The sequence below is a fragment of the Sphaerodactylus townsendi genome, linkage group LG11, assembly GCF_021028975.2.
Source record: "Sphaerodactylus townsendi isolate TG3544 linkage group LG11, MPM_Stown_v2.3, whole genome shotgun sequence".
In the NCBI taxonomy this organism is placed as follows: domain Eukaryota; kingdom Metazoa; phylum Chordata; class Lepidosauria; order Squamata; family Sphaerodactylidae; genus Sphaerodactylus; species Sphaerodactylus townsendi.
This window is the reverse complement of record NC_059435.1, coordinates 7,375,614-7,387,822: the sequence shown is the minus strand read 5'-3', so window position 1 is coordinate 7,387,822 and position 12,209 is coordinate 7,375,614. Positions and strand designations below refer to the sequence as shown.

The 12,209-nt window shown below is 44.2% G+C and overlaps 1 protein-coding gene across 1 annotated transcript in view; it reads left to right on the top strand.

Annotated features, from left to right (window-relative positions):
• The window catches only part of LOC125440545 (palmitoyltransferase ZDHHC11-like), a 49,549-nt gene extending 40,594 nt beyond the window's left edge, over nt 1-8,955 (top strand). The window contains exons 9-11 of the mRNA XM_048510418.1: nt 114-235; nt 3,601-3,659; nt 7,905-8,955. Coding sequence (XP_048366375.1) covers nt 114-235; nt 3,601-3,659; nt 7,905-7,920 — 197 coding nt within the window. The 3' untranslated portion in view covers nt 7,921-8,955. The remainder of the gene's footprint in view (nt 1-113; nt 236-3,600; nt 3,660-7,904) is intronic.
• The last annotated feature ends 3,254 nt before the right edge of the window (nt 8,956-12,209 follow it).

Sequence of the window (12,209 nt, the reverse complement as noted above, 5' to 3'; positions counted from 1 at the left end):
TATCTAGTTTAGGGCAGTTCTGCCGAATTTGGTATCGGCTCTCGAAGCTGCCACACTCAGGGAATCGAGCTTTTCCAAGCTAAAAAAAGTACAAATAACTTCTTTGTGCACAGTGGGTAAGAAGTTGAGCACGTACGAATACATGACTCGACATCGACCCAGAAGCAACACTGTGTCTCAGGAAACGAATGTGGCAAGAACGCTAGAGGGCTCTAGCAGAATGGAACGCTTACAGGTAAGGTTTTGCCAGTTGTTACCTCTGTCCTTCCTGAGCGTCTCCCTCTTTTTGTAGTGTTAGAAATAAACCGCTTGACAGCATAAAGCCTTATTTTAAAAGTCCCCAACTAACTACAACATTGTTAGGGTGTAATGTCTGGTTTCGGGCTGTATGGCCGTGTTCTAGCAGCATTCTCTCCTGACGTTTCGCCTGCATCTGTGGCTGGCATCTGAAGATCCTCGGAAGATGCCAGCCACAGCGTCGCTTTAAACTGCTGGCTCGCTTAAAAGCTACCATACAACTATGCCGCTGTAACGCAAGTGATTCCGGCTGTGAAAGCCTTCGACAATACATTTAACACAACATTTTCCCCAGCTACACCCCCAGGGTAGCTCACTGGTATACTCTGGGAGTACTGTGTTTCCTAGGAGTGTTGGGGGCCCACTTTGGATTCGCCTGGTGACACATGGGTCGAAGGGCATAGACCTTTTCCAGCACCATGTTCTCCATCTAAAAAGGCCTTCGAGAGGACACTGTTTGCCCTGGGGGACACTGGATGTGTCCTGATACGACTATATGTCTGTTTTCCCAACAGAGCAAATACAGGTTTCTTCGGTCCAATCCAAGTTGGGAAAACAATGTGTGTGGGGTGTGTGTAGGTGTGTGTGAAAAGTCTGTGCCTCTTTTCCCTGTGCATTGCAGTTCTGAGCTGAATCATGCCTCCACACAACTGGAAAATATGGAGCACCCACAAAGTGTCTGTGACCCAGCTTGGTGTCCCAAATGGGAACATTTGTGAGGCGTACCTAGGTCCAAAGACCCAAACGTTTAGTACCGTGGTGGCGAACCTTTGGCACTCCAGATGTTATGGACTACAATTCCCATCAGCCCCTGCCAGCATGGCCAATTGGCCATGCTGGCAGGAGCTAACTGGAAATAACCAATCCAGCTATCTAAAGATATAAGAGTCGCTCACCACTGAACTGAAATGAATCTTATCTTGTCAACAGTGAAAACTAGATGCTTGATCAAGCATTAGCGAATCTGGCAGCATCAGGAACTTCTGTAAAGGCAAGTTCTGTGTGAGCTCCAAAATGGCCTTGGGATGCACAATCCTGCATGCAGACTGTTGACATTCCATCCGCTTTTCAATTGCAAAGTATGATTCAATGAATGCTTATTCAGATATAAGCCTCCAGAGGAATGATACAGGTAGTGTATCTGATCTCGTCTGGAGTCTAGCGAACTTCCGATTGATAGAACAATGGTTCGGAATGTTTGTATGAGCATTTCTGCGCCATGATGTTACGTTGACCAATCAGTATCAAGCTACCACAAGCGCAACACGATAGAAATCATCCTGTGTTTGTCTGCTGAGGAGTAAGTCCATCTGGGTTCAGTGAGTTCTTATTTCCAGGTAACCGAATACAGGGTTTTGACTGATTTTTCATCACAAAGAGTGGAGCCAGCACCTTTAGCTTTTGAATCAACCCTCACTGATGCAGCACTTTTGCAGAAGAGGACGGTGTGTGTTCCTCTCACCAAGCCCTGGCACTTTGTAGGATCCCAGCCCTGGCTCTTCTTGATACACTGAGTGGACGAAGTACACTAAGAAGAGACACTTTTGTTCATTCTTTAAAAAAGTAGATTACACATAAGATGCTCTGTATAGCTGGTTTCCTATATGTAAATAAAAAGTTAGCAGAAACCAAAGAGAACAGTTGAGGCGGCTTAATTTTTTATCATTGTTGTTTTAATGAAAGGCTAAATGGGGTCGCATGAAATTGGACCCTACACTCCTCCTGGGCTCTTCAAACGCCTGGGAGTTCTTTGTAAGGAGAGTCACCTGCCAAGCCACACCACAGAAAAAAAAAATAATGGATGTAAAGAAAAAAATCCAGAAAATCCCAGAAAAAACATCTAGAAAAAAATTCAAGTTTTTCAGCTCTGCCTTTTCATGCGGCTCCATTAAAGAATGGTCTTCCCTTCCCTTCCTTCCCCCCACCTCCTCAACACATCTGAATGCATATCCTTAGTCAGGATCAGCAAACACCTTTGCTTGATAGTTCTAGAGCATAGGTGTCAAACTCGCGGCCCTCCAGATGTTATGGACTACAGTTCCACATCATCTCCTGCCAACATCATGCTGTGCAGGGATGATAGTTTAACTGATCCATATCTGGAAGAACTGAACTTAATAATTCTAAAGAACCCTAAAAAAATCAGCTTTTCTTGTGTTTATGGCAGTGATGTCCACTTGTTTGTGTTGTGTTGAATTCTGAAACATCTCTCCTCTGCTTGCTTTAAAAAAAACCATTCTATAGCATAAACAAAAGATGGCAGAAAGCTAAGAACTAGCTAGGCTCAGTTAAGCTCAGAACAGAACCCTTTTCTAACTTTCACTGTAACCTGGAAATGCCCCGTCTCATTAGCATGAAATGTGCGAGAAACGGAGAGAAGAATTCTCAATGTGTGTCGAAATTAAATCAAGTACCTAGGAAAGAAAAGCTTGTTACAAAGTAGGAAATGGGTCTTATTATAACACGTGAGTGACAAGGGACTTGGGAAACAGGAACAAAAATTTGACCTCAACAGATAATCAAGATAAATGGTTTAAAATGATATTCAGGTGGTATTTAACAGCACATAAATTATCGATACATACAGAAAACTACAGTTGACATATTTTGGGGATGTGATTCAACAAGAACTGATCAATTTCATATTTTGGGGAGTATGTAAAAGTCCAGATGTTTTGGAGTTCAGTGATAGAATTAATTCCTGAAATTACAGGATATGTATAAAACTTTCCACCATTTCAGAATGGCTACACAAAGTCTGGAATATAGCATACCTGACAAAATGAACATATTAAAGATGATATTATATGGTTGTAATCCTTTTGTTGATAAGGTTCTTGAACAATGGATGATATAATGTTTTGGAATAATAGGTATGAAGATGGGATTTGACCATATGTATTTTTCTGTGAGATTGGTTCTTTTTTTTAGGATGTTTACTTGTGTTTTTCATTATAATCTATATAATAGAAAAATTAGAAGAAAATGGAGCCATTCCTTTCCTTGGTGTCATTCTGCATTGTGTTAATGAAATTCTTACCTGGTGATTGCCCAGAAAATAAGGGAGATACACTTTAACCTGAAGACAAGAAGGTGGATCCTCTTAAACCATGATATGCAATTGGTGACTTATGAAAAAAACCCTTTTTTAAACGAATGCTACAGTGTCACTTCCTGTGAGCAGAAACCGATTTATCTGCATAATTTGTTTATGTCGTTGATTCACCTTGAATCCTTTCTAATATTTGGAAAGAGTTCTGTTTCCTTAATAGACGTTCAACCAGTTTGCTTCCCCTTTCTTAGGATTTACCTGAAATAAGACAACCAAATCATTTGGAAGTTGCGGCGCTCCCAGTATCAGAGTAAGTGGCAAACTTATGATTTACCAGGTTCAGTGTTCAAAAGGTGTCGGAAGGTTAGGTTAGTTTAGTTTACCGTATATACTCATGTATAAGTCGAATTTTTCAGCACATTTTTAATGCTGAAAAAGCTCCCCTCGACTTATATGCAGGTCATTAAAATTTTTGTGTGTGTTTTTACTTTGCCGGCCAGCAGGGGGCGCAGTTTTTATGCTGGTGACACCTAAATTTCAGGGTACCCTCAAAAGACACTCCTGATGATACCAGCCAAGTTTGGTAAAGTTTGGTTCAGGGGGTCCAAAGTTATGGACCCCCAAAGGAGGTGCCCCCATTCCCCATTGTTTTCAAGGGGATCTATTAGTAGATAGAGGCTACCACCCACTTTTGAGGAGGTCCATAACTTCTGGACCCTCTGAACCAAACTTTCACCAAATCTGGCTGAATCTCATCAAGAAAGAGGTATCTTTATATAAATGATACCAGCCATGTTTGGTGAAGTTTGGGTCAAGGGATCCAAAGTTATTGACCCCCAAAGGGGATGCCCCATTCCCCATTGTTTACAATGGAAGCTAATATCAGATTTTCCATTTCTGATAATATCCCTCTTAAAATCTAAGTTGGGTTACATTTGGACATACAGATGATGATGCAGAATCCAGTTTTGGAGGATTTTAACTCTTGTGTTTTAGCTTGGTTGCTGGTTGAGCCTAAGGTTTTATTGCTTTTAAGTTATTTGTTGATACCATATTGATGTGTTGGCCCTCTTTTCCACTTACAGAGCCAGTTTACTGTTTTTCTTTGAAATAAATATTCAAAAACATTTAACCTACTGATGCCTCAATTGATGTAATTTTATTGGCATCTATTTTTATTTTTGAAATTTACCAGCAGCTGCTGCGTTTCCCACCCTCGACCTATCATTGAGTCAATAAGTTTTCCCAGTTTTTTCTTGATAAAATTAGGTGCCTTTCGACTTATCGCGAGATTGGAAGCTTATGCAGCAGTATATCACTGGTAGTTACTTGGGCTAACGTTAACCTGAAATTCTGACAATCATAGTAGTAAGATCTACAAAGTCATTCCATAATTGCTGTTCTTCTGAGGCTGGATCAGCCCTTTCTGGTTTTATCTGCTCAGTAAACCAAAGGGCCATGTTGGACTTGACCAATGGATTTGTGACCATTGCATGATTAATCTCGCTTTGGGTTGAGTCCCAAATCAAATTTCTTAAGAATCACTAAGAGCCATTTCCACTGAACAGGAAAATACATGGAACTGACCAGTGTTCGGACTCAACGGAGAGTTTTGCAATTGTATTGTTGAAGGCTTTCACAACTGGAATCAGCTGGCTGCTGTGGGTTTTCCAGACTGTGTGGCTGTGGTCTGGTAATTTTTGCTCCTAATGCTTTGCCCGCATCCATGGCTGGCATCTTCAGAAGTATGTCACAGCGAGATGTGTTTTGAGAGTAAACTACCAGACCATGAAAACCCACAAATAAACAATGTTGTGATCATTTAGACAGTAGCAAAGTACCAGAGTAGCTAGCAATGAGTATTCAATTAGGAGAACACCTGGAGAGGTTATTGGGTGGGCTTCAAAAAAGAACTACCTGATGTTCCCAGGCTGGGCCTAACTTTTGCACTGCGGGCGGGGCAGAACTAGGCATTGGAGCATTGATCATTCAGCTGGGCTCACTGGCACCATCAGCAGTTCAAGGGTAGATAGTTTAAAGAAGTCTCCTCTCCTTTTACCTCAGGAATTCTTTCAGAGTAGCAAAATTCTAGCACAAAGAAAGTGTCTTCTTCATTGTGTACATGTACTTTAATGGGCTTCCTCACCCAACTGGCCTTCTTTAGTCCATAATAAGGAGTTCACATAAGAACAAGCCAGCTGGATTAGACCAGGGTGCATCTGGTCCAGCTGCTACTGCCTCGCAGTGGCCCACCAGGTGCCTTTGGGAGCTCTCACGTACGGGAGGTGAAAGCAATGGCCTTCTGCTGCTGCTGCTCGCGAGGCACCTGGTCTGCTAAAGGCATTTGCAATCTGAGAATAAGGAGGATCAAGATTGGTAGCCATAGATCGACTTCTCACTCCATGAAATCTGTCCAAGCCCCTTTTAAAACTATCCAGGTTAGTGGCCATCACACCACCTCCTGTGGCAGCATGTTCCGAAACACCAATTACCGTTGCGTTAAAGTGTTTCCTTTGATTAGTCCTAAATTCTTCCCCAGCATTTTTCAATGGATACCCCATGGTTCTAGTATTGTGAAAGAGAAAAATTTCTCCCTGTCAACATTTTCTACCCCATGCATAATTTTTATGAACTTCAATCATATCCCCCTCCCAGGCGTCTCCTCTCCAAACTAAAGAGTCCCAAACGCTGCAGCCTCTCCTCATAGGGAAGGTGCTCCAGTCCCTCAATCATCCTCGTTGCCCTTCTCTGCACTTTTTCTATCTCTTCACCTCTCTAGCCTTCTTTCTTCACCCTTAAGAAAAAAGGTTCCTTCTCACTTGTCACCACCAGGAGCAAGCAGTTATCATTACATTTAGGAACAACATACTATGAGCAAAAATGTCTCACTGGCATTAGACATGTCAGTTAAAAACATTTCCCCTTTGGTATTAATGAAGAGAGGTGAAATAATCTTGCTTACCAAATTCATTTTCCTTCATATTGTTCTGGTCACCTTATGAAGCTCTGTTCCTTTCTTCAGCCCGTCCATCTGCCACCTTGGAGCAGCAGTGGCGTAGGAGATTAAGAGCTCGTGTATCTAATCTGGAGGAACCAGGTTTCATTCGAGCTCTGCCGCCCTGAGCTGTGGGGGCTTCTCTGGGGGGAATTCCAGTTAGCCTGTGCATGCACTCCCACACATGCCAGCTGGGGGGGACCTTGGGCTGAATCACGGCTTCTCAGAGACTCCTCTCCAGCCCACCTACCTACCTTGCAGGGTGTTTGCTGTGAGGGGGGAAGGGCAAGGAGATTGTAAGCCCCTTTGAGTCTCCTGCAGGAGAGAAAGGGGGGATATAAATCCAAACTCCTCTTCTTCTTCTTCACTCATGACGTAAAGCCGGGGGGGAAGAAGAAAAAGAATTTGGATTTATACCCCACTTTTTTCAACCTTCAGGAGTTTCAAAACGGCTTACAAACTCTTTCCTTCCTTTGTCCACAACAGTCATCTTGTGAGATAGGTGGGGCTGAGAGAGTTCACTCAGAAAAGAGATAGGACTAGCCAAAGATCCCCTGGCATGAAACTCATGACGCAGTGGGGAAACCTCACAAGGTGTTTGTTGTTGAGGGAGCAAGGGGGCAGGGAGATTGTAAGCCCCTTTGAGTCTCCTGCGGGAGAGAAAGGGGGGATATAAATCCAACTCCTCCTCCTCTCCTCCTCCTCCTCCTCCTCCTCCTCCTCCTCCTCCTCTTCTTCTTCTTCTTCTTCTTCTTCTTCTTCTTCTTCTTCTTCTTCTTCTTCTTCTTCTTCTTCTGTCTTCACCAGACAAAACAGACAGCATCATCTCCTTTCCGTCTCCCTTGGCTGCTCAGAGTCTGCGAGCGCACTCACCTGGAATCTCTGCAACCGCAGAATTCCTTCTTCCTCTTACGACCCTCTATAGGTGCCACATCTTCGACCTGATGGATTATTAGGGCAGGGCCAGAATCTTCCACATGCCTCCATTCAGAATCAGCCTTGGGACATACATTCCAGAAGGACCCATGTGTCAATATCTGCTTCCAGGCCAGCTGAAACAAAGTAGAAAAATGGTTTCTGTCCCTGCATCTATCTAGGAAGGCTGCGTTAAGCTAACCCTTGTCAGAGATCTTCAGAGGTGGAGTTCTAACCTCTAGGTTAGTGTTTTCCAACCTTTTTGACATCACAGTACCCTTGACCTCACTCTTCATATCTCAAGCGGCAGAGCGGGAAATCAAACCCAGTTGCCAAGATTAGAGTGCACCTGCTCTTAAGCACTATGCTACTGCTGCTCCTCATATTTAGAATTATAGTATTTGTTTCACTCTTTACACCAACTCAATACAGACCAATCTGCACCTACCTGTGAGTGTTGTGTTTGCCCACAGTCAAGGTGTAGCAAATCTTTTGTGTTTGATGGCCCTATATGATCCCTGTTACACCAATTGTTTGGGTTTGTTTCTCCTTTGGACCTCATAAAGTCTGCTGAGTGTCTTTATCTCTGGCATATCTGACGGAAAGAATGCAAAGGCTTAATTTTTTGTTTTCTTTGCCCGGTAGAACACTTGGCCCATAATGCAGTTGGAGTAACGACGTCAGGGACAGCCAGCTTCCACCCCCATGGCCTTAGCTATGAGGATTTTCCAGAGGAATTTCAGAATGGGACAGTACGGAGTTCCATCACCAGATGTATATCATAAAGCATTATTTCGGCAACGGTGGACAGCTAGTTATCGTTCTGTTGAGATCTGCTGGCTGTGTCACAGTCAGACAAGACAAGAGGGGGCCCTCCCTTCACAGCATGAGCAACCGTGCTCCTTTTGACCTATGAGGAGGGGCTGTTAATACCGAAGACTCTGGGATGTCAAGAACTTGATTCACTGGTACCGTCAACTGAAGTGCAAATTGGACATCGCAGTGTTCCCTGTTTTGTGATAACAGGGAGCTTTGTCGAACTTTTCGCCTGCTGGCAATGAATCTCCGGAGACTGTAGATGTGGTTCAAGCTGGCTGAGGGAGTTCCCCGTTGAGTTGACGGGTGGACGAGTAACAAATGCCAGGGAGAGGCTCTGAGGCCTACGCTGATGCTTTCTCTGTATTCAATCGGCAAACGTACGCAGCGGAAGATGGCTGGATATGGACAATTATTTGGGCTTGCCGGTGGGAGAAACCAGAATCACAGCGTCCTGCCGAGTCTGTATCGAGTGTTGCTACAAGAAGGGCTTCTTATTGAAACTCCAACTGGCCAAGACTTCTCTTTTCCTTGAGCTTAATTTTTACTGCGAAAACCAGTTTTTGTCAGCCGTGGATCGCGTTTGTCTCTTTTATTTTTTAATTCAGCTTTTTCAAAAAAAATAATTTGTACGATTTTGGCAGCTGGCGCAGTAGGAATGTTTTAACGAACCCCCCAAAGCACAAAGGGGCGAGTTGTCTGTACTAACGTCCTGTGTCAAAACGGAGCCTTCGACACTGAAATTTGCATGAAGGCTATTTCAGATTTGCACTTTATGTCAGGATGGGGTGCCTTTTTTAAATACAGGGGAATTCTCGAGGGGTTTTTTTAAAGCAAAATATTTCTAATAGCGATGTGCTTATTCGGTCATGTTTTTCGTATTAATGATTAAAGACCTGAAACGTGTTTGCGTTTTTGTTTTACAAATATGGGTCGCTTACAAAATATGGGCAATGTGGGACCAGATCCTATCTTACAGACCAAACCACAGCCCTGGGATGTTGCCAGGGATGGGGCTGCTGCAATGCCACCCTGCCACCTCCAGAGACTTTTTCAGTGTTGGGGGGGGGGGACACCAAAAAAACCTCTCCTTGCTTCTGAAAAGCCCTGAATTGGCCTCAATGGGCTTATGCCCTCCAAGGTTAGTATAAATCCAAGCTCCAGTTGCCACCATCCCAGGAGGCAAAGCCAGGGTGGATGCCGAGTAATGTCAGCACCATTCTCAGCCACACCTCTGGAATGTCTCTGGCTCATTCCGCACATGCAGAATAATGCACTTTCAAACTGCTTTCAGTGCTCTTTGAAGCTGTGCGGAATGGCAAAATCCACTTGCAAACAGTTGTGAAAGTGGTTTGAAAACGCATTATTTTGCGTGTGCGGAAGGGGCCCTTGTTATGCCAGAGTGCTGACACGGAATTGTAGTCCAGGGCTCATCCTGGTTCACTTGCAAGACTTAAAGGATCCAGCTAGCCTGGCTCCACTCCTAGCAACCTTGGAGTTCCCAGGAGGTCTCCCGTCCAAATACTAACCACAGCTGACCCTACTTAGCTCCTGAGATCTGAAGAGATCAGGCTAGCCCAGGGGTCTGCAACCTGTGGCTCTCCAGATGTTCGTAGACTACAATTCCCATCAGCCCCTGCCAGCATGGCCCAATGGGAATTGTAGTCCATGAAAATCTGGAGAGCCGCAGGTTGCAGACCCCTGGGCTAGCCTGAGATACCAGAGATGCCTCTTGGCTTAGCTCACTTGGTGGCTCTTTGAATGTCTTGATCCATCCCATGGGCACCATGTTGGACACCTCTGCCAAGCTAATCCATCTGTTTGGATTGTCCTTCAGTCACTGAAACGGTTAGGAACTGAACAGTGGTGGGATCCAAAAATTTTAGTAACAGGTTCCCTCGCCAGCCCCCCCTCAGCAAAGGGGGCAGAGGCGTACCTAGGCAAACCTGAGCCCTGGGCAAAACCTGAGTTGGATGCCCCCCCCATGGGCAGCCACCCCACCACGACCCCAAAAAACTTTTTTGCACCAGGTCATTTCTAAATCATCACATTATAGAAAATGCCCCAACTCACAAATCTGAACACAGCAATGGTGAAACACACAGGTTCTTTGATAGAGACTGGGGAGATAAAAGGTACGAAAGGCTGAGGATCAATGAATTGCAGTACCTGGAAGGGATTAACCCAGTTATTAGTTGCAATTGCTATATGGAACCTTCATGTTCAAAGGCCGTATGCCTCTTGGGGAGGTGAGGGCATGGAGGTGGAAAAGCGGACCCAATTAATAACCCCCTCTCGGCACACAAAAATAATTAGTAACCCACTCTCGGGAACTGGTGAGAACCTGCTGGATCCCACCTCTGGAACTGGTGTTTGGAAGTAGGAGGGTTGGTTGATAAGTTGGGAACATGCATGAGAATTCCTGGCCCCTTAAAACTGTTTTGCATTGTGCAGCAAATCTTAACAGGTTATTTTCTTTGTTCCAATCTTAATTGCTGTGTGATTTTTCTCAGCGACCAACATGGCTGCCAAAAAAAATAAGAAGACTGCTCTTTAAAACCATTAAAGTCATTTTCTGGGATGGAAAAGCCACTTTTTAATTCTTGACAAACCACAGCGCAGCCCGAAACCAAAGGAAAAATACAGGCTTGTTTTATAATTGACAATCCAATAGAAAATTACAGTGAATAAGGCTTGTAGCAACTGCTGTCTAATTTCAAATGAAGTCTTGTTATAATACGTGTCCAAAACTATAAACATTACACAAGTACCACAAGGTATCTGAAGTAGCCCAGATAAAAATCCTGTGCAGTACAAAACATCCATTAGGCCAGTGATGGCGAACCTATGGCACGGGTGCCAGAGGTGGCACTCAGAGCCCTCTCTGTGGGCATGCACAAACAGAGTTCATCATGTGGGGGGGAATCGCCCCCCCCCCACACACACACACATCTAGGCTGGCCTAGGCCGCTGGGCTTGATTATTAGCATTAAACCTAAGACCTAGTTTTGGGGACGCAGTGTAGGTAACTCTGTTAAGCGCTGCTAAACCCCACTGATTTTCATGCGAAGAACTAAAGTGTGATCCTTTACCTGGGAGTAAGCTCGGTTGCTGGCAATGGGGCTTGCTTCTGAGTAAACCCTCCTAGGGTCATGATTCACCCGTTGGAAGAGTTGCACGGTTGCTTCAAAGCAAAGCCACCGACTACCACCAAGCTTACTCCCGAGTAACACATGTCTCAGAGCCAACCATTTTTTCTAACTAAAACCTCAGTATTCAGGTTAAATTGCCCTGTTGGCACTTAGCGATAAATAAGTGGGTTTTGGATTGCAATTTGGGCACTCAGTCTCAAAAAGGTTCGCCACCACTGCATTAGGCTAACCGGAACCAGTCTCAAACAATCTTCAAGGCTAGTGGAACGTACATTCCATACTTCGGTGCTTCCAAAGTGTACAAAAGTTTGTGAGAACGGCAATGATTTGAAACGGCCAAGGACTGGAGTCTGCTCTGAAAATTCTGGCCGCTGCGAAATGTCCTGCTGCGAAATGTCTTGTTCAATTTTATAATTGAGCAGAAGACTTCAGCGTAACGGCGATGCAGCGATCAGCAAGCGAAACTTTCCATTGTTTAAAGCTCTGCTCCTCCTATTAAAGTCTCCGGGATGGGACGTACGGGCACAATGGCTACTGTAAGGACATGCAAATCAGCACTCTACAATAATCCATTTTTAAAACTAAAAAATCATCTGGAAATAGCTTAGTGTTCCTGGAAGGCAGCAACCCCAAAATGACTGGGGTTTGCAAGAGAATGACTAAATTTACATTTAATTATTATTTTTTTGCAAATGACAAAACCCTAAGTTTTTGACGGAGTGGATTAAATCCAAAGATTCTGTCTTACTAACAGTAGAGTCTTCTACTAGTGGAACACTCTTCCTCCTTAGCAAAAGGCTCTGCTGGTTACCCTCTTTCATCCCCAATTATAGCTGTGCTCCAGAACTGAATAATATTTAACATTTATACTGCATGCTTGGGGAAGAAAGGCAGCATGGTGTAGCTTGACCCTGTCAGAGCTTGGAAGCTAAGCTGTGACGGAGACTACCAAGGAAGACTGCAGAGGGAGGCAATGGCAAAC